We start from the raw sequence: 24,057 nt of genomic DNA on the forward strand, positions 1-24,057 counted from the left end.
CTTTGAAGCAAATCGCTGGTCAATTAAATGATGCTGTGAAATTTGGATTTTGTAGTAAAGAAATATGGAAATTTATATGATTGGAATATATGTAGGTAATTAGAGAGGATCATAGCTGAAGTGCGTTATGTAGACAGTTAATTGAACCACACATGGACAAGGAAATGAGAAATATCTCCATAGTAGACGTTAGGTGGACGTAGTTGATGGAATAGAGAATTCGAGGATTGAAAAGGCTTTTGTTCAACTGTTGATGATAAAAAATGTTGAGAAAATCATCACGTTGTGATGATGTATTATATGGGCTTAGTTTTATCTAATGTACCTATGTACATATATCGTGGGGGTATTTTATGATTACATGATTTTTTTGTACAGTATGAAAATAAACAGAAATAATTTTTCTCAAATTAATTAACTTTGTATTTAAATTTTCTCATACCGCAAACATAGGCATTGTGTGAATTTTTCGTTTTATTTCGAATTTTTTACAGAAAAAAATTGCAATGTACATATGTATGTATATATTTGTTACATTTTTTTCATACTATCAGTAGCAAAGGGCTTGTGGTTTGTAAATAAACATAGTTATGTAATGCTTTTGAAGGAAATTAGATTTTATTTAAAAATATTTTTGAATATTTTTAAACCTTTGGTTTGGTATACATAGGTTTGATATTTCAAAGAGTTCCTTTTGATTTCAAAACATAATTATGAAATACATGCTTCTGACATTAACGTAATATGTTTATATTATAGGGTTAATTAAACGTTATATTTCATATTATTTTACGTAATTAGATATATTATACATACATACATCGTGATTGTTCGAAATGAATTCCCAGAAATCTCTTAATTAATTATTACCGAAACTTATCTATTCTTTACGGGTAATTTATTTTTATAGTGCTTATTCGCACTTTTATCAAATTAAAATGATTTTTTTTTAATTTTTGCTATTTTTTTTCTATTCCACAGGTAGCAATTAAGATCATAGACAAATCGCAGCTGGATGCGGGAAATCTTCAAAAGGTTTACCGCGAAGTAGATATTATGAAGAGGCTTGATCACCCGCACATAATCAAACTCTTTCAAGTGAGTATTCATTATTTATATGTATTGTATTTTTGTTGTTGTAGAAATAGAATAGTATTGGTTTTGGAATCGAATAACGACACGGCACTCTAGAAAAAACGGTCCACTTAGGCGTGAATCGAAAATAGTTTTCTTCTCAAGCGCGTAGACCCTCTAGAATTCCATCCTGTCAAAACGTCCCCAGTTTCGCATTCCTCACGGGCTAATTGTTGTTTTTTTGAATGAACGATGGCTCACCTCATATCGCCCAAGCCATTAATCTCCTTAAATTTGTATGAGACCGCATCGTCGTTTCGTATCCAACTTGAAAATCGTCTCGACTAAATGCGGTATATCAAAAGAAAATATGCTGACAAAAAATAGTCGGGTGAGCCTCTTTGAAATCCGCGTTACAACTTTCATTTGATCTAATGAGATAATTTATTTGGTATGAAAATATGTTCGTCATACGAACATATGTATGATTTTGAAAAGTAACAACATTTATACACACTTATAATTGATAAAAAGAGTACAAAATGTACATTGTTCATATGTATGTACGAGTATGTATGTACATAGCGTAATTTTAAACGTCATAATTACCACGGAAAATGTTAATAGGCCGTTTGTGTAAACCTATATATTATTGAGGAAATAACAATGTTCTTCCTTTTGCTTCATAATATTATGCATTGTTCTATGCAAAGTGTAACATTTTAAGTGTATTTATACGCACATATGTATATATTATATAGGTATATTAAATTCTTGACTGAAAGTATTGCTCTTTTAAAATTTTAGTTTCTATCAATTAGATTTTTTATTTTATTTTAATTGATCTTGTACATACAGCCAGCAGTTTGGCTTAATGGTAGCGTATGTATTTAGCACCACTGAGGTCGAAGGTTCGAGTCCTCGTCAAACTGCTGGTTAGGTTTGGGGGTTTTGTGACTCCAAATCGATCGTTTCTCTATCAGAGTTTGCCAATTTTATCTGATCATTGTTGAAACGGTTCCTGAAAATTGGTATTAGTTCATTTCCTGTTGTCACAAAATCTGTGTGTATAATTTGTAAAAGTTATGCACAGTAATCTGAAATCTATAGACATCTCTATAATTTCGTGTTTATTATATGTATAAAAATTGTAATAATAATTGTAGACAAAAATCTAAAAATAAATAATCCATAGATGTATCTATGATTATTATTTCTGTACTGATTAATTGTTATATGCTATGTATTCTGATTGTATATGTATTATTGTATTTCTGACCGTTATCGTACACTCGTCGCATTGGAGCGATCTGTAATGACGAGTGTATATTGATTGTAACAATAAAATAAATAAATACATACAATATATACGGTATGTTCACAATTCGTTTCAGTTATATTCTAATAGTTACTAATCCATTGACTATTTTTACTTTGTATATGTACATACAATACCTTAGTACATACATTAGTAACAATAGATGAAGTTTTGTTTGATTGGCATTTCTAATTTTTCTCTTATATATTTTGTGTAAAATTGATTGAAAAAAGCATAAATACTGATACTAAATTATTTTTGAAGCGTCTAAAAACTATATTTTTATATCTATAAAAAACAGAAACATATCTATTGTATTTCAATATTTTTAGAAAACATTGACACAAAAAGTTTATATATACATATTTATTTATTTATTTATTATCCATCGTATATATTAACCCCGGCCATAAGTGCAACTAGGTTACCCAAGGTGACACCTATGATCAAACTTTTGTACATGAGTAGCGAGTACCATTTTTACACATAATTATTATACACAAAACATAAGTTGAAAACACTGTACGACAATCCTTTCCACTCAACTCTTCCAATGTCAAAGCCGCTATAGCAGCTCTGTCAAATGTAGAAGTTCCTCTTCACAATTCATCGATCAAAACTAAAGAGTTAATTGCAGTGCGTCTCAAAATTGTTTCTCAAAAATGCAGCTTCACTCAATTCAACCAGGAAGGTTGAATGTCCTGACATTACATCGTCATCGACTTCGCCCAGACTTGTAAATATTCCGTCGATGATAGCCAAACTGCACTTTCTTGCAAAAATGTTTAGATTATTGATGCGAATTAACAATTGTGAGAAAACTAAAGGTTTTATTCAATCTTACGCAACACTTTTAAGTTTTTTAATAATGAAAATGTTTCAAATTTATGTAATTTAGAAAATTGATTAAAACGACATTGTTTTATTATGTTTGAAAGAACAATTTTTCTACTGCTAGTATTTTTGAATCATTTGTTATGTTAACACAATTTTTCTATTTTTATTCTTTCAAAACGTTCAGTATACATAGATACAAGTAAAAAAAAAAACAAAAAAATTATACTCACTGTGTATAGTCGGCAAATACAATGTTTGCCTACTTATGTGTGAGTTATTACAAAAAATTACTGTTTGTTGTTTTATTTTATTTTTTTTGCAAATCTGCGACCTTCTTATCTTGACTGGGTTACTGATGCTATTGCGCAAATCGCACAATAGATCATTGTTCTCTTCGATTTTAGTACGCTGTGGTAAATCATAATTACCGGCCGTGTTTCTATTTGTCCCACCTGACTTTTGCAACATCCTCTTTCGCTCCTCTTCCAGGTCACTTCCCGGATAAATTGCTCCGTTGAAAAGCCGCTTTTTCGCGTACTTGTCTGTCCCAAATGAAACACGACAATTCGTCGTTGTATACAAAACGCACGCCATCAATCTACCGGGAGAAGATTGATATTTTGTTAACCGTGAAAGATGGGACACACGAATAAAGAAATAGAAAACGAAACAGTGTAAACAGAAGGCAGGCGACATGGTTCAGCACGGTCTGAAACCCGACCTTTTAATCAAGGATCCATTTCCTCAATTCGATAGAAAAACAGAGAGATTTTTATCTGGCATGAAATTGCAAGATACAAAAACTATTCGGAAAATTTATTTATAAATAATGATTTATATCACCATCATAATATCATATAGCAATTCTGTTTTATTATTGTACATATTAGTTCATACCTTACATATTTTATACATAATAATATTCATAGAGTTCATTGTCCGTATTATTTTGTAATGAGCGCATTCAGTGGAACAATTTTATGATGTATGCACATTTATTTGCATTGGATTAATTTTTCTTGTTCATATTCTACGATTAGAACGTATTTGCAGTGGTATTTGAATGCATGTGTTGTATCTATTATATTAATTAGTGTGTCAATGTTGATTGTAGGAACAAATCGTTTCGCTTAAGATAATAATCGTTATAATGAAACGTTCATTATCGGCTAAATGTCAACTGGAGATGACAAAGCGTCATCTGGGCAGTTATCATACATGTGTGTACATAAATTGTCATCGGATGCGATAGTTTATTTGTGGATCTAACGGAAATCTTTTTTCAGATCGTATTAATCATGGCGGATCTACGAAAAATTCTGTGAAGTTTGGATTAATGTGGAAAAGTTATGAAATTGTTATGTTTGCCAGAATTCCATTGCATATATGCATCGATTATTTTCAGTTTTTAGATGCTGCCAATTTGATACATCTTTCTTGTATCATTTGACGCTAATCTTTCTAAAGACGTATTTTCTATAATATATGTATATGTACATATATCGATCACTTCACTGTATGTGATTTGATTCGATTTGTAAATTAATATCAGTATTTATTTATATTTTATTTATCTTAATACTAATAGGGTTGAGAAAACTTGTATATTTTATAAGGTGATTTCGATGCGTCTAATAATTAAGTATTTAAACCCGTGACGTATGCATTAGGGTCGTAAACCTCACTTCGCGATTGAGCTCAAATACATCAGTGAGTGCAACATCGTTTTGATTTTGATTTTCAAAAGCTTTCTATTGTTCATAAATTATGTTCTTTTGACTATTTTAATGGCTACTGATCATTATCCATTTTATTAGTCGCATTAAAATTTATCGACTCCGATTCTAACGTTTTGTTATGATTCGACTCCGACTCGGACTCCGACTCAAACTCCGACTCCAACTTGAAGATCAACTTTTCTTGCCAACGTATAAAATTATTAGTAATGAAAATAATAGCGATATTCAAAATTAAAGCTATTAAAAAAAAATCACTAAATATTGACATGTTATCTAATTTATTGAATTATTGGTAATGAAATAGATATAAATAAAAAGTAAGTACATTCATTGTATGTTTATGAATTTAACAGAAAAACAAATCAATTTAATGAAAAAAAATTAACATAAAAATACGTATTCAACGATTTTATTTATTATGTAGTTTAAATTCATGATTTATAAAAAAAATTATTAAATTTCAATTTATTAATGGATTCAATTCATTATAATTGAAAACTCTAGGTGACACATACATACATAAAGAAAATAAAAAAAGGAGTCGGAGTCGGTTGAAATGCTCCGACTCCACGACTCCGACTGCACAGCCATGTATTTTTTACACATTATTTTATTGTAATATCGTTTGAATCGTACAGAATCCATTTTGTAAATTTTCTATGCAGATCCAATTCAATATAAACATATAAATTTGTAACATTGTTTTGATTGCCTATCTGTTTTAATGTTGAAAATTTAATGATTTACTTTGATAAATTGAAATTATTCGCAATTTCCTCTTAACTCAATATTATTCAACGTTAGGTACATAATATAATAAAAAATGTTATGCATTAAACAATTTTTTGTTACTATTTGATTTTCTTATTTAAACAAAATCAAGTCAGGCGTGTGATTAGTAGCGATAAGAAAGTTTGAATTGACTTTGTAGTTTTTCAGTCACGTTCTTAATTTCCATGGAAACACGTTTTCGGCGCGGTGGGAAAACAAGCTCTAAGAAAATTCAAACTGTGATTTGAAATCGGTAATGCACGAGAGGGCTGACAACAAACACTGTGCAATAATATGCATAATGCAAACATGCATCGCGCGGTGCAAACGAGCGAGCGCCACGTTTGCGCGAGAGCACAGATACATACACCACACCACACCACACACGAAATGTATTCAAAATGGAAACAATCGTTCGTCGGCATGTGATTCATCGGTTTTCTTTATGACCTTTTATAGACCTCGACGGAGGTTTGCCCGAAATAGCCGGTCGCTTTCTGAGGTCGAATGTATTGAACCAGTCAGTCGGTCGGCTTCAGCAACGCTTTTCAGATTCTCTTTAATGTCTGCGAAACAAACTGTGGCGTGTACAATGGCACTTGTCCTCATCGAAAACAGCTTAAATTTCGCTCTACGTGTGTATTATACATGATTTTACTTATACGGGGTGATAAAGCCTCCTCTGACACATTCAGGATACTCATTTGTGTGACGGTTCGTGAATTATACATATATGTATATACACAAGAAGTGATTTAATTTCCCATACGTTAAAAGTTCAGAAAAACTTCCTGTAAGTTATGTATACCTACTTACAGTTTATTTTATTTCATTTAAAATATAGTAAAGACGATCTGCAAAATAGTGTTTAATATTAATAATAACATAAATAACTTCAACTATGTATATATACAATTTAACTATATATTGATTGATTGATTGATTGGTGTTATTATTATTATTTATTTTTATTATCATTTAGTATTATTATTTTTCAATAATGTTTGTTCCGACTTTTGTAATGACGTGTGGCAAACAGTCTTATTAACTGATTGTCGATTGGCATTATTGACGAGTTGGCATTAGTGTCGGCCCAAGCGGAAATACGCGACGGTCGACTGAGTCACCGAGTAGACGGCGTACGGACAGCTTGTGTTCCGTACGCTCCGCTGGCCCACCACGTGCAAATTTTACATTTCAATAAACTACATCAAACCATTATCGAAGTCTTTTCCATGATGGTCACTTCGAACCGGACACCAGTAACCTAGGCCACAACACCAAACGGACAAACCAATAGGAAAAAACGTGGTCGAGAAAAAATGGATGTCAATTAAGAAATCGGTATCGTTCCTTTGTTACTATCCATACCTTTCCAATACTAATAACATGTTTGCTTCTATTTCAGCAATATATTGATTGATGTACAGAGGTACATGACCGCGTGATTGACGCAGAAAATATATAAATAAAAACATAACCTACAAAGACGCATGGGACACAGAGGTAATCCAAAATTATCGGAACGATCACATAAACATCGTAAAGGATATTCAAGTAAGTGAATGTATTCAATCTCAGGCAATCTGTTCAAAAGGCAATCATGTGGGTAGGTCAGTTTTAAAATATGTTTTAAAGTATAACAATTAATTAACGCGATTGTATAAAATAATATCGCGCTACGAAGGAATGTTTCATCGGTCGCATCGAATTTCGTATTAAAAGTGTAAAATCAGATGTAGTGTAAAATTAGCAAAGCACGTGGGGAATTATACTTGTAGCCCCAAAGTGGCTTAAACCAAGTACATACCGGTATATGCATATCGGTAGATCTTTGTTTCTTAATGTGTGTAGAAACACCCTCCCCCCCCCCCCCTTCCACGATAAATGTGGAATTATACTTGTAGCCCCAAAGTGGCTTAAACCAAGTACATACCGGTATATGCATATCGGTAGATCTTTGTTTCTTAATGTGTGTAGAAACACCCTCCCCCCCCCCCCCTTCCACGATAAATGTGGAATTACACTTGTAGCCCCAAAGTGGATTAAATCAAGTACATACCGGCATATTCATACATCGGTAGATCTCTTTGTTTCATAATGTGTGATGAAACAGTGGTGATTTAAAATAAATCACAAGACTTGTAGCCCCAAAGTGGTTTAAATCAAGCACCCACCAATTTAGGGTTGTAATTTCTTCCAAAATATGTTGGATAGATTCTGGTGATAATAGTTAAAGTAGAATATTAAGATTCACGGTTAATCATTGAATATTATTACCTTATCTCTACGAATAGTTCAATTGACAGCTATAGTAGAGAATAACTGTATTTATGAGACGAAATAGTGCAACTTTCTGAAACAAATGTCAAGTGCTGAAAACGAGGTAATAGAAGCTTCGACTTCCCAGTCGCATAAAGGTCGAAATCCAACTAGGGACGTAGAACCTATTAGAGACAGGTCAAGCTCTAGAATACATCAGACTCGAAGTCAGACTCAATCGATAAAAACATTAGCGAAAGAAAATAAAGTAGAAGTTACAATGACGTCAATAGAATTAAGGTATTCGGGCGCGTTTAAAAGACTACAGGAGAAAATAGACAGAATCTCCGAAATAAATGAAGGACAGTATCAATTTATTGAAAAAGCATACGACTATCTCCAAAAACTCCATTATGAGTATTTAGACAACATCACAGATATAGAGCAGGCGGATCAAATAGACGAAGAGTTCTACATAATCACAATGACAATTCAAAATCTTAAAGCAGCATTAGAGAGACAATCCATTCAAGATTGTAAACTGAAGGTAGAGCAAGCAACAATTAAATTTGCTAGAGATAAGTTACCGACGTTAACCATTCCCACATTTCAGGGAGATCCATCTGAATGGCAATCGTTTCAACAAGCTTTTAAGAATATAATAGGAAACAAAACGGAATATTCGAATGTCACGAAATTGCAATATTTGCATCAATCCTTAATCGGTCCCGCTTTGGCAGCTGTATCAGGTTTAGATATTAGCTCAGACAATTACGAAATAGCTTGGAGTATTTTAGACAAGCAATATAATTTACCAAGACTTAATCTCAAAACTAGGATTAACTCACTTTGTGACTTAAAATTAATCACAAGAGAATCACATATCGAATTGAGAAATCTATTGAATCAGGTAACAGTGTGTATTAAAAACATTGAATCGTTGGGTTACGCGAGAGAAATTTTAGATCCATGGGTAACATGTTTAGTTCTAAGGAAATTACCATTTAGTTTATTAAGAGACTGGGAAATATCGCTGGTTAGCAGAGAAATGCCACCATATGAAAGTTTAGAGACATTCTTGCAGAATAGATGTAATGTATTACAATCTACTGCATCTGTAACTACGGTGAAGGAATTCCCTCATAGTCGTCAAAGAATCATGAGAACTCATGTCGCGAACAAAAACCCATCAAGTAAGGTAAACGCATGCGCATTCTGTCGAAATAATCATTTCATAGGCAAATGTGATAAATTCAAAGCAAAATCCAGTATGGAAAGAAATGAATTCGTTAAATCTAATAACATGTGTTTTAAATGTTTAAATTCATCGCATAAGATAACAAATTGCAAGTCTAACTATAATTGCTTAAGGTGCAAACAAAACCATCATACTTTGTTGCATCAGGACGATACATTTAGTTCCAATAATACGGGAAGGAAGTCAATTAATGCTCATTCTACTCATTTCTCTCAAAGGGAGATAATTTTACCGACGGTACAAGTAGACATTATAACGTCCAATGGAACGGTCGTTAAGGGTCGCACATTATTAGATTCCGGCTCACAAGTCAACTATGTTACCACATCTTTCGCTAAGAAGAATAACTTCAAATTAGAGAAAATCTCTCAAAAAATTGTAGGTATCGCTAATCAAGAAAGTAGCATTCGTCACATCACCAAGGTGACCATAAGGTCTTCAACCACTAATTACTCAACCAAAGTGTTGTGTTTGGTATTACCAGAAATTACTGGCGAAATTCCAACTGTGAAACTGGATCAACAGTTAATTTCAATACCAGCGGGAATCAAGTTATCAGATCCCCTTTGGAATAAACCGACGCCAATCGATTTATTGCTCGGCGCCGAGATTTGCGTTCATGCTATGAAAGCAGGAACCATCCAGTTAGGAAAAGGTATGCCTATCTTAAAGGATACCGAATTCGGATGGACAATAGTTGGTCCATATCCCGAAGTAAATAATGCTCCAGGGAAGAGCCACATAGGCTTAAGTCAATTAGACAGTCACATTCAAAACTTTTGGATGATCGACCAGGTTCCTATGGTAAAACATCAATCTCTTGAGGAGAAAAGATGTGAGGAACATTTCCAAGCACACACATCACGAGATAAAAACGGTAGATTTTGTGTAGCTTTACCATATAAAAATTCCCCGGTAGTATTAGGAAGTTCATTGCACATTGCGGAGAAAAGACACAAAACTTTGGAAAGACGTTTTTTAGCCAATAATAATTTAAAAATGGAATACAATAAAGTTTTAGAAGAGTACATAAATTTAGGACATATGTCAGAGTGTGAACCTCCGGAGGCACATGAGGTTCATTGTTATTTACCTCATCACGTCGTGGTTAAGGAGTCTAGCCTTACCACTAAATATCGTGTAGTTTTTGATGCGTCCGCAAAGACAACGTCCAATATCTCACTAAATAATATTTTGATGGTGGGACCTAGTGTCCAATCAGATTTGTTAAGTTTACTACTCAACTTTCGACTCCATAAATACGTGATTACTGCGGATATTAAGCAGATGTACCGACAGATTCAAATAGCAGAGAAAAATAAAAATGTACAATTAAATCATAATTCGTTATGGTGGGACGGCCCTAGTTGGTTGAAATTAGATGAATCACGATGGCCTCGAAGACCTCCTGAGATCACAATAGATCTTCCAGAGAGAAGGGTAGTCACTAACGCTACCCTTGTGAGGGAAAATAATTAGATAGATAAATATTCTCATCTTCCAAGACTCCTTCGAGTTTTATCATATGTTCGTCGGCCACTAAGGAATAAACAATTAAACGTTAAAGAAAATAACGAACCGTCCGCTTTCGAATTAAAAGATGCTTTAAATAATTTGATAAGGTTATCGCAAATGGAATCATTTCCATTGGAATGTCGTTTGCTGAGCAAGGGACATCCAATTCCCAGTAGCAGTAAATTAGCTAAATTGTCCCCTCTATTCCATGAGAATTTAATTTGTGTTGGAAGTAGACTTCCTCTGGGAACAACTCTATCAACGTCACCCATTATCTTGTCAAATAAGCATAAACTTACACACATGATTGTCCGAGATGCGCACTTGAAATATATTCACTTGGGTACTCAAGCCTTACTGTCGTTATTGCGGCAGACCTATTGGCCATTGGCCGGACATAATACTGTCAAAGGAGTGGTGCGTTCATGTGTCATTTGTTTCAGAAATAAACCACTGTCACACAATAGATTAATGGGATTGCTCCCGCTTGAACGTACCACTGCGAATTTTCCTTTCAGTCATGTGGGGATAGATTTCGCAGGACCTTTTCCTGTGAAGAGTGGTTGCAATAAGAATTCTAAGATAATTAAGGGTTACGTTTGTGTCTTTGTGTGTTTTTCCAGTAAGGCAGTTCACTTGGAACTTGTCGGAGACTTAACGAGTTCAAATTTCTTAAATTGTTTAAGAAGATTCGTAGCCAGACGTGGCAGGCCCAATACGATATATTCCGACAATGCTACTAATTTTGTCGGTGCAAGTCGTGAACTCGTTAATTTAGTAAAATTAATTTACGAACGTCCTCATGAGGAGAAGCTACTACGGTATGTAGCCTCCGAAGGGATTCGTTGGAAGTTTAACCCGCCAAGGGCGCCTCACATGGGAGGGCTGTGGGAAGCAGCGGTTAAATCCATGAAGATTCATTTAAACAAGGTGTTAAAGGCCACCACCTTAAATTTCGAATCATTTTGTACGGTATTGACTCAAATAGAAGCTTGCATGAATTCCCGTCCTCTTAGTCCCTTGTCTTCGGATCCACTAGACCTTTTACCCCTCACACCTGGACATTTCTTAATTGGCAGATCCTTACTCGCTCTTCCAATGGAGGTTAAATATAACACTAATGTCCATGCCAATCTGCTTCAGATACAATTGACCACAGCAGCATTTTGGAAACGTTGGTCGGCGGAATATTTACATTCTTTGCAGTTACGACACAAATGGAAGAAGGACTCGAGCAACAATCTGAGTGTGGGTCAAATGGTCCTGTTAAAGGAGGAACACATGCTGCCAACCCGATGGGTCTTGGGTCGAGTCACTAAATTGTATCCCGGACCAGATGGCAGAGTTCGAGTCGTCGACGTCTTTACTGCCAGCGGAGAGTTTCGTCGGTCCAGTCATCTAGTGGCGCCATTGCCGATTCTACCACAAGGACCACTTGACAGGAAGGAAGATCAGCAAGATGGAGGAGAAACAGCAGCTTCAATTCCGTCAACTTCGGTAGCTTAGTTTAACCCGAAGACACTACCCCCAACGCATATTACTTATAAGATGTAATCATGAGTTTAAATCATTCAATGTTAATAGTAGTACTCCGTAATTCACTTTAATTGTGTTGTGTGTATAATTTAAGCTATTTTCATTTTAACATTCGGCAGTATATATCTCCGAATTTAATCTAATCATTTTGTCTTTATAATATAAGACTTGTCTCATGTCATCACTCGGAAGGATATCCGAGTTTAAAATAAACTGTTCAAATTTGACAGTTAAAATTAGATTCATGATTTGTTAATGTTAGTCTCCAAGCCACACTTAATGGAGCATCTTAAATTATTTCATGTCTACTTAATTATAACCTGCCGGGAGTCATCCGCAGGTCTTATGTTTCTTGTTATGAAAACATAAGTTAACTCTTACTGTTTATAGTATTTATGTGAATCATAGAATAAGTAAATATTATAATACTGAACATTTCGATGTTTAACGTAGAGACATCTATAATCATAGTTCGCCTTCATTTCCTGCTTGTAGGAATGAATGAATGACTTTCCAATTTACTTTTAATTTAGCAATGTTTATGCTACTTGTTGATGAAATCAAGTTAACTTAGGAGCATTACACTCATTAATCAAGTTTAATTGATCGGTAATAGCTGATCTGTCGTGACAACTGTAACAGTGTCAACATTGTATTGTCTAAGTTAACATCAAGATGAGGAATGCTTAAGTTTTAAACCATATACAGTCCACTCTCTCTTCTTTAAAGTAAACTTATCTTGTAATGCTTATTCACAGCTTCAAAGGAGATTTCAAAAACTTTAATGTAAATAGAAACAACATTCACCAGAGGTATACCTATAAGTTGAAATATTACTGAACCAATAAATTGATTTTATCCTCACACTGGATGAGGCAAAGGTTTCATTATTCACCCTCTATTTAATTATTTTAAGAGCTATGATTTATTGTAAACGACTCGTCAGTAATGCTGTAACTCTGTAGAATAACTGTATTGTTCAACAGTTTTCCTATGTGGGACTATGTTCCGACTTTTGTAATGACGTGTGGCAAACAGTCTTATTAACTGATTGTCGATTGGCATTATTGACGAGTTGGCATTAGTGTCGGCCCAAGCGGAAATACGCGACGGTCGACTGAGTCACCGAGTAGACGGCGTACGGACAGCTTGTGTTCCGTACGCTCCGCTGGCCCACCACGTGCAAATTTTACATTTCAATAAACTACATCAAACCATTATCGAAGTCTTTTCCAATGTTGTTTTTTAATAATATTATTTATATGGGCGTTGGGGATTGCACTATTCTCCCTACCGCCTGGAATAAAAAGTTATTATTATTATTATTATTATATACAGAAACCCATTATTTTTTTTGAGAAATCATCAAGTATATTTAAAAAAAGGTTAAGATTACTATTTTGGAGTCCAACCTAAAGTCGCCCCTCCTCCATATATTGTTTTTACAAAAAATTGAACTTAACATATTTTTAGTAATATTTTATGCAAGAAAAATGCCTTTTTTAGCAAATTATTGATCGTTTATTTTGTGTTCTAAAAAAGCAAAAATCTAATTAATAAAAAATAATTAGTACTAAAAATGAAATAATTGACATATTGTGATTGACAATTTAAACATTTTTTGTAAAATATAGTTGAAATGTTGAAAAGCATTTACGGTGTTGGTGCATTTTCCGAATCGTATAGAAAATATAGACGATTGGGGTTGGCGTATTCTGCCCCAAAGAGACCTTTACGCAGCCAACTAAAAGCAGCCCCTTGTATACGGAAATACGGATCATTTTTCACTGCCTCGACTGACTGCATATAGTGTAAATATGTACACAGTACCACTCGCAAGTGTCAGATAAGTAGTAGTTAAATCGAAGCTGGCGACCACAGGACCACGGCAGATAAACGACTGCCCCACGCGGTGAGTTAACTGACTCAACTCACCGCGCCGTGAGAGGGATAAAGAATCTTGACGAGTTACCAACAATATACAAAATTTCTTTTCTCTTTTGGTTAGGAGAAATTTGTGTAGGGCAGTGTCCCAGTTGCCCTTAAATACGAGCCTCCCCTGAATGTTATGATTAATCATAGGGAAATTATAGTGGTTACATACATACATACATATGTATAATTTTTTAAACTTCGATTGGGTCGTTTCTCATTCTTCTCGTCTCCAATACGGGAAGATTCATTCTTTTCAATATCATATTGTATGAAGGTGATTTAGTAAGTTCGCAGAACATTTTTTAAATTCTTACTTTTCTATATATTTTTGTATAAATGACTGAAATCAATTCCGTATTAGGGGAAAATGACGAATGGAATATAATGATTTGATGGTTTAGTGTGATTTTCATTAGCATCGTTGTCGAAAATGGCCTATTTATATGTAAATATTTATGTACATACATACATACATATGTAAATGTGACGTCATTAATTACATAGTATTACAGTATTCATCAATGACGTTCAGAAATTGATACGATTTATTATATGTATATAAATATAACAGGTGCTAATTTTTATTGATATAAAATAGTTGTTTTTTGGTTACTAGAAGATTGATCAAGTTGAATTGTATGTTTGGCTTACATTACTTTGCGAAGGTTCGTTACTATTGATATTTATTTTTATGTATTGTTCGTTACTATTTATAATGATTTATATTTTAAATATATACGAAATTTATACTCTTCAACATCATGTATGTTTGTATTATATTATATGTATATGAATAAGTAAGTGTGGACGATAGTGTTGGTTGTGCCAGTGCGCGCATTCTAGGTTACCAATCGATGCTCTTTTATACCTTACGCTTTTGATTATTTTATGTACTTTTCGTCGGGAAATTGAACCGAATATCGTAAGAAATTGAGTTTGGGGCAAGGAGGCGAGAATAATTTATCTAATAGGGGGTAATCTCGAAAGGTTTAACGGGAGGCGACCGTCTTGATTGATGTCGACGCTAAGGCGAACCGACACGTTCGGATTTTAACCCTGCGACGTCGACTTCCAAAAAGATCCACTCCCGGTCCTCGGATAAATGACGAAAGGGAAATTGATAGCGGGTCTTGGCGACACGAAAATACGTCCGGTCTAAATTAGAATGTTAAATGGGATCCGGGAGCCAAAACAATATGGGCGCGCCACTACGTACACACTTTGATCCGATCCGTATTGTGAAATTCAAAAGGTATCTATTTTGTTACTTCCTTCTTAATTTTTAAACTTAATTTTAATGACGCAATTCAAGGAAGTTTTCTCTACGGAATTTTAGATATATTTCAGATAGTTTTTATACATATGTATGCATGTATGTGTTAGAGTTTATATATGTATATGTTACAGTCCAAGAGATAGAACACGGAATACGTGGACTATAAGTGTGACAAAGGTGGTTGATGTAATGGTGAGAGTAAAGAAATTGAAATGGCAATGGGTGGGGCACGTTTCTAGAAGAACGGACGAAAGAAGTGCTCGAATGGCACCCGAGAGAATGTAAAAGGATGCAAGGAAGGCCACAGGGAAGATAGGTGGATGGAATCAGAAAAATGAGATAGATGAGAGTTGCTTAAAACAGAGATGAATGGAAAGGTGCTGGAGTACATAGAGCATTCATTCAGCAGTGCATAGATGAGGAATGGCTGTGAATGATGATGATGATGATGATGATACGAGGTTTCATAAATAAATTCAAACATTTTCTGTTTGACTATAAGTCATTAGGCTAACCCTAGGAAGCGCCATTCTTGCTCTATTCAAATATTATTGTTATACGAAAGATATCTATTTTTAAGGCGCCATTTTCTGGTGTCGAGACTATTGCTAACATGTAGCATTACGAATTGATGTATATATTATATGTCATAAAATATACATAATAACAAAATCACGTTTATTGAAATGTAAAAGATCCATATTTTCCAAAATGAGAACTTGAGAGTTACATACATACATATGGTGATGTATTTTTTGCACGTACTTATTACCTGCCAAAGGTGTGCGAGTTGCTGTCAAACGCTCGCATATCAAAAAATGTCATTTGTATGCACATATGTATATACCATGGGGTAGTATTTCTGTTCGATATCGCACACCTAGATATAGTGAAATGTGGATTAGTTTATCTACCGATCGGCGTTCGTTAATTGCAATGCGAAAATGCGCGCGCATTTGTCGTCGAAAATGGTAACGATCGCAGATTTGACTAATTTTATTTATCGCAACTGATAACGATTGTATCGCGGTGGCACGAGCGAAAGTACGTTTATATGAGTGTGAAGAATGATGACTCACAATCGATAATATGAACTGCATAATATTATATTAAATATGTATTTATTATATTTGGGTGACTGGGGTCGCAATCTCAGCCGATAAATAATCTGATGAATGCATAATAGTATCTAACAATCAACTATTTGTTTTCCCGCTTCATTCATATCTGTCGATTGGGTTTTTTCGCTCGATTTGCACGTCGGCAAGTTTAAGTGTTATATTATGTTTCTATTCGTAAGGGAATCATGCACGCGTGCAATAAATGCAGTGCATAAACAAACGTCGTAATTTATTTTGTCTGGCGTCTGGTTTTTTTTTTGTGATGTTTAATTTCGAACATAACAAGATCTAGGTTAAACGGGTTCATAGCGACATCGATAATGTCGGGCAAATAAATCGAGAAGCGAATCAAACAGGCAGCTAGCGAATCTCTCGTTCGCATTATACCGATGACAATTGGCTGAAACCGGGATTATTCGAATCACAGTTAAGCTGTCTGCGAAAGATTCGAAATGAATCAACGGGATTTGTAACGTTCAATATTGGACCTTTGAATGAAAAATATGCTACGGGTTCAATTATGATATTTTCTTGCGTGCTCTATTCGTCGATCATGATCGACTTTACGCCTAGATGTTTATTTAGATTCGATCTTTGTTTGTATACTTTTCACTTATTAAGGCTTATTGGTGCCACATTTTTAGTAGATACTACGTAGAGATTAATTTAAGAGATTAATTAATTTAAGTAAGAGAAAATATATAATAATAATAATTAGTTGATATGCCCTTAGTATTTGTCTGTGCTTGATTTTTATTTAGAAAATACACAATAAACATTTATATCAAACTGAATTATTTATTTCATTATCAACGCCATAAAGATAAATTAAAATTATATATATATATATATATATATATATATATATATATATATATATATATATATATATATATATTTCAATGTTACAGTCCAAGTGTACATTTTGTTCGTTCATGAATATACTAGTTTGCTCATACATGGACCGATCTGGCCAGTACACAAAATAACAAACGAACTTTTTAGTTTCTTTGTACACGAACTAAAGTTTAAGTATTCGTGTATTTTATTTTAAGTATGTATCTTAAGTAGTAATCTTTAAGCATTCCTGTGTTTTATTTAAGTATATATTTTAAGTTTAAGTATGTATAATGTATTCTTACCCTGGGTTGCAATATTTAAAAAATCATCAGTAATGGGAATTATATATAGTTTTATTGCGGTTTCTATAGGATTTCCAATTTTAAATATTTGGACGTTTTGACAGTTCAAAGTTATTGACAGCTGAAAGTGATGGGAGGACTGGTAGGAGTCTATTTGAAGATGGCTTTTGACTGTTAGCACTTAAACTAAAGCCTTTAGTTCTTGTATGAACAAACTAGCATGTTAACATAAACGAACCGGAGTGAAGACTAGGACTGTAATTTCTATAAAAAACTAGTTTAACTATTTTCCATTTTATTTAATTTGATAAAATCATAGATAGATTTGAGAGATTTTATACGTAAATATAAATTTAGATGAAATTTTTTACGACTTAAAATTTGCCTCCACTGAAAAGCAACAATTGTCACTTCGATTGAATTTAAGTATTATATTAATCTGATTTGAACTCGCTTCATTTCATAATTTCTTAGTCTCATTTCCGATTTTCTGTTTGACAATATTGACAATATTTTCTTTTTGATGTGAGGATCTTTTTGAGATAATTACGAGTAAGTGAGTAAATGGGTTCAGATAAGTACCAATTAAACATTATAGGAAAATATTAGTTCATATTTGAGCGTTGTATTTGAAAGTGGCGGTGGTCCAATTTTCAATTATAAAAGCACTTTCTGTTTGACTTAATTCACAAATTGTGCTCCCTTTTGATTCGATATGTCCAGAATATTGAGAAAGTAGAATAAACGTTTTACAGGCCACTAGTATATTTAAATATTGTTAAACGCAAAATATTATGTTTATTGTTTTGCGAGATATTTCTCGAAATGAAGAAAAACGTAAAAGAGGTTTGTAAAAATGCACTTATGCCGCTTTTAATTATAACGGCTCTTATAGTATATTTGTGTCATCTAATTCCACGGACTGGCGATAAGAAGTAAACATATTTGTACTTTTTGATGGCACCGTTAATTTTTTATGGTAATTTTATAATGAAATCTGTACAAGGCTTATTATTATATTGTGAACAACTTTAGGGCTTCTTGGTAATAAGAAAGACGGCGATGCACTCGAACTTTGCATATTAATTAAGTCCCTTTTTAGGGGAGCGTGAGCCAAATATTAATTTTCTCACATTTTCCGACGGCCGGTTACGACGTCGAACTGCCTTCGAGGATTGAGTAATTCGCCAAAAATTCGACCAATTTTCCCGAGTGAAAATCTCACTCGTGCCGCCGAAAATTATCGTTTGAATTGCGCGGAAAAATTTCGAAACTCATCGCAGGTCGTTTTTCCCGCGCTTATTTCGTCATAATGTTTTTAGCATCGACCTACCCCGGAAAACACTTCATTTTCGCGAAAACGAACGACGTTTTAATTGGTGGAATTTTCAACGCTCCAACAAGCCGCACTAGCTTTTCACATATGTACATATGTATACTTTCGCATACTACTATGTATGTACATACATATATATGTAGATACTTTCAGTTAAAAGTTCACACAGTTACCTATTCGGTTAAAAGCGGTTAGCTACAGCTGTGAATGCCACGCACTTGAAACTAAAGTTCATTTAACTTCGTTGATTGTACCAGCAACTGCGGTTTTATTTATACGTATATATCATTATAAAAACTATACACCGTACGAAACAGACGGTGGATTTAAATTGCATCTCAGGCAGTTAATTAAACCTCGTATAGTCTATATGTATATACATTACCAATGGAAAAATTATTCGTACTACATATAAATATATGTATAATATAAAATCACGCTTACCGTATGTCGTACTTTTATGCAGTATTCGGCTATTTTAAATTTGACCCATTTTCCTTTACACGTACATAAGCGTTCATACTTAATTTCTTATATATTCGAACTATAAATATATATCCTGTATAAAGTGTATGAATAAAATACGTATTTCATGAATATATTCGCTTGATTTATTCGGTGTCTTGCATTTGTAAATAAGTTTCAATTTCCGATTCGCATACATTCTTGTCTCTCGGAATCGCGTCATTCGTTCTTGTCGTAAAAACCATGAAACTTTCGATCGATACGATTCTATTTGGACTCGAAAATTAATATCCGCACATTGATAGTAGTGGTTTCCTATGAATTGTAATGTTATACATGGGGATTTCAAAAATGTTTGTATGAATTAATTGTATACATGCTGTATTGATCGTATTGTATCTGTATTAGTACACTCATCACTTTGGTTTTTTGGCGATTTCTAAAGACAAGTGTACATTTTCGATTGAAAAAAAAGTATGTATAGGCATGTAAAATAAAATGACATCCCCTTAAATGTAGTTCTCCTTTTTTAAATTTATTTTGGATTATTTTATGTTTATTATTAGACTGAAACTTTTAGATACACATATAATAGGCATGAAAAAATTTATAAAATCGTGTTTTTTTTAAATATGTTTAGAAAGAATTTGATTTTCAAACGTTTTGATGCGTCCTAATGTTGCATCTTACATTGCTGTACATTACGTCTGACGCTTTCAAAAATGAGAATATAAGGCGACTCATTCAAGTATGTCTTATTCATTGTTTTGTTTGTTAATATTATTATGGTTTGGTGATTATTACGCTAAAAGAGATCTCGCGCACGTCCCTAAAATCTCGATCACGGAACATCTGGCACCCAAAAACTCCATCAATCGAAAGCTTCACACGCGAGATATTGTACTAACGAGAACTCGAGTGCCAGATATTCCGTATTTGCGGTTTTTGTGACAACGATTGTCGTGCGCGCGATCGCAATTTGCGCAATAATCCGTTTATCATTATTATACATATGTACCTACATATTTTATACATTATTTTAATTTATGTATCAATTTTTTTTCGAAACCACCCGTTGAAATATCAACGGGCACAACCCCAGTGTTATATATTTACGAAACGAGTTTCGATTTTGAAGTTGGTTTTATTTTAAAACTGTTTACGGTTTGTTTTGACTGGCTTTGGTTCAATATATAGACATTCTAATGGGAAGCTCATAAGATACCTTGTCGTTGCGTTGTCACATTTTCAATAAATCTGTTTGCTTTTATTGTGTCAACACGTCGATCGGCGCAATTTCAACCGAAGCATTTTCTGGAAATATGTTATTTTTATTATATTTGCTCATTTACGGTGTGTTTACTGTATTGTTAGCGATTTCGAGGCAAGGAGAGTCACTTTGTCACGTGCGCTATATCGCAGGTGACTTTTATGTTCGACCCCATCGTAAAAGACCCATCCCTGCCCGGTTCAACTTTTGGACTTTTCCGTCTAAAAGACTCCGCTTATCTGTCTGTGCATCGTCTCTCTTTGAAAAGTTTCAGAATATATTAATGTTTAATGAGCGAGTTTCGCCGAGAGTGAGCTCACTTACGATCATGAAAATATTGTGATCGCGCTTACGTATTATGTGCATTCGAAATAATCTGTGCGTGTATGTACATAGTATTTTATGTTAAATAAAATTACATAATTTTTAAAATTATCTTTAATCATTTCATACCCAATTAACATTAATTTTTTATACGATGCGTACGGTTGTAACTGTTTAATTATACACAAAAGTATGAATATTTTTTACATCTTAATCATGATATTTAATTTATTCGCTGTAGTGCTTACTTAATTTTTGACGGATTCATAAATTACATCAGCTTCTTACATAGTTCTTATATCGTACTTATAACCCCACTTATTTTTTCATATTTCAAGACCTTACTTTGATAAGCCTTCTTTTTCACAGTCGAATTTATCAATTTAAGACACTTTGTTTTGCTATTTCCAAATGGCGATAACCAAAATCTTGTCAAATCTTTGATAGGAGTTGAATTATAAGAAGGAAATATTGCTAATATGTTTCCATATAAAATCCTCATCTGTTTTGTTTTTTTGGTGGTTGGACTGGTTTAACCAATTCTCGTTAAATGAACTCTTCGATTCTATGCTTGAATATAATTTGTCATCAATTTTGAATATGTTTAACAATTGTATGTTAATTACAGCAAATGCATATGTATATAATACCTCCAAAACCTTTGAATTGAAAATTCTAGGATAATAATTTTATTTAAAATAATCAATTTGCATTTAATAAATGTTGAATTAAAATGCATAACATAGAAGGGATATTAGAAAATGTTTTCTGGTATGATTACTATGATGATCCTAGTACCAATCCGACAAAACAAGTATAGAAACGGAGAGTTCATTTATCGAGAATTGATGTTTCCTTTTTGGAAGTGCTATAATATTATCAACGAATTGTCAAGTTTTGGAAATACATATGTTGGGTATGTATAGCTTAGTTCTAGGATAAATTAACAATTAACGTTCCGAAATACTAGAAGTAGTATTGAATTGAATTTATATATTTTATAGTCCAAGTGTTCACTCCGGTTCGTTCATAAACATACTGGTTTATTCATACACGAATGATTGATTTTAGTTCAATTTCTAACAGTCAAAAGCTATCTTCAAATAGACTCATCAGGTTTCGCACGAAACTTTTAGGTGTCAAAAACTTTTGAGCTGTCAAAACCTTGGACATGTCAAAGCGCCAAGTATTTCAAAGGAAAATCCCATGAAAACCACATTACAACGTTGCTATAATTTCCGATTTCGCTAATTTTTAAAATATAGCAACCTGTGGGTAAGCATACATATATATGTATGTATCTAAGTATGTACATAGAGGATGGGATAAACGATTGAGAATACTTAAATTTATGCCTGATAATTAGTTCCTTTGTCAATTTCTTCTTTTGTGTACTATTGTCTACACTGGTTCGTGTATGAACAAACAAGTATGTTCATGAAGAACTAAATGTACACTTAATTCATTTGCAATTTTTATTTAAGCAGAATATTCTGTATAGTATTACAAAATATGTAATAAGTTGCAAAATATAATATAGTCAATACTTCAACAATAATCTTGTATCATTTATGTACATATATACATACATGCTCTAACGGCTCTTGCCCAAATATTTACGCAAATGCAATTGTTGTGCATCAATGCTAAAACTGACGCATTTCAACATCACTTGATACGCTATCAGACAGTTCAACCAGTTATTTATCAAATTCAATTCAATACCAGTCGACCCTTATTGTATCGTCCTATGTACAAAGATAGCACATTCTAATTAAGTATTTCGCTTACTTGCATGATGTATTCGACTAACTGGCGATAAAACCCGTACAGAGAGCGTTCCGTCAGAACAATTATTACAGCCCACTCCATTAAGTTTAAAATTTACATGAAGGCCGGCGGCAAGTTAGCTCCTTCAGATTAACGTTATCTCGTTTTACACACATTACACTCGTGCCGACCGCAAAATATCCACACATTTTTGGTAGCCAAATCTGTCTTGAACACTTGTGCAGCGGCCATTGATGCAGTTGGTGCGATCTCCGAACCTGTGTGAGGCAACGAACCCGCGATCCCGTGGCAATGAACGTCTCGTCCACGGTCGCCAACGAACCATTGCCAATATCACCAACCACTAGCTTCAATGCCAACAGCACACAGATTTTATCTCGCCAATGCCAATATCATAACAGTGAAAGTATAATTTTATACTATTATGTCCTGGTGACAATGCATTCGCCATAATGTGTGGTGCTCATAGATGTGCGCGATATTGCAGGTGGTGTCATGTCACATGCAATGGTTCAACAATCTCCACTTTAACGTTTTCATGGTGGATTTGTGTTGTTGTTGTTGTTGTTATTGCATGTGCTAACGAATTTAATGTCGGTTATGGTATTCCTTTACTAATAGTGTAAATCAGTGGTGGCCACGGGGGCTTCTTTGGGCGCGGTTTATATTTTGGGTGTGAACCTTTTTTTCGACTAATAATAAAGAACGAATAGCAAAAAATTGATATTCGCATCTTTTGAAAGGAAATAACTGCAATGAATACTTATATTAGTATATTAGTACTTGCTATGGCCGTTCATTGAGACGATTTTTGTATGAAACTACTGTTAACTCAATACTTTTTTTTCTCTCAGCAAGAAATTATTTAGCTTCCAACAGGGATGTTAATTTTATTTAAAAATAATCCTCTCAAAGCAGCCGAATTGTTTAAAAAAATAAATAATGTTTATTACGGACGGACGGACCGATGCCGTTAAATGTAACTGCAAGCCTAAATAAAACGTAGGTATAAATCTCCCCGACAAAGAGAAAAAGGAAACGATGGATCTTATCTAAAATATTTATATTGTTATTGATTTATTTTATT

The 24,057-nt window shown here is 33.7% G+C and overlaps 1 protein-coding gene across 1 annotated transcript in view; it reads left to right on the top strand.

Moving 5' to 3' along the window:
* Sik2 (Salt-inducible kinase 2) overlaps positions 1-24,057 on the top strand; it is a 126,975-nt gene that overhangs the window by 26,234 nt on the left and 76,684 nt on the right. Inside the window, exon 2 of the mRNA XM_077430865.1 lies at positions 982-1,098. Within this exon, the coding sequence (XP_077286991.1) occupies positions 982-1,098 (117 nt within the window). The remainder of the gene's footprint in view (positions 1-981; positions 1,099-24,057) is intronic.

Source organism: Arctopsyche grandis, chromosome 5 (assembly GCF_051622035.1).
Source record: "Arctopsyche grandis isolate Sample6627 chromosome 5, ASM5162203v2, whole genome shotgun sequence".
Taxonomy (NCBI): Eukaryota; Metazoa; Arthropoda; class Insecta; order Trichoptera; family Hydropsychidae; genus Arctopsyche; species Arctopsyche grandis.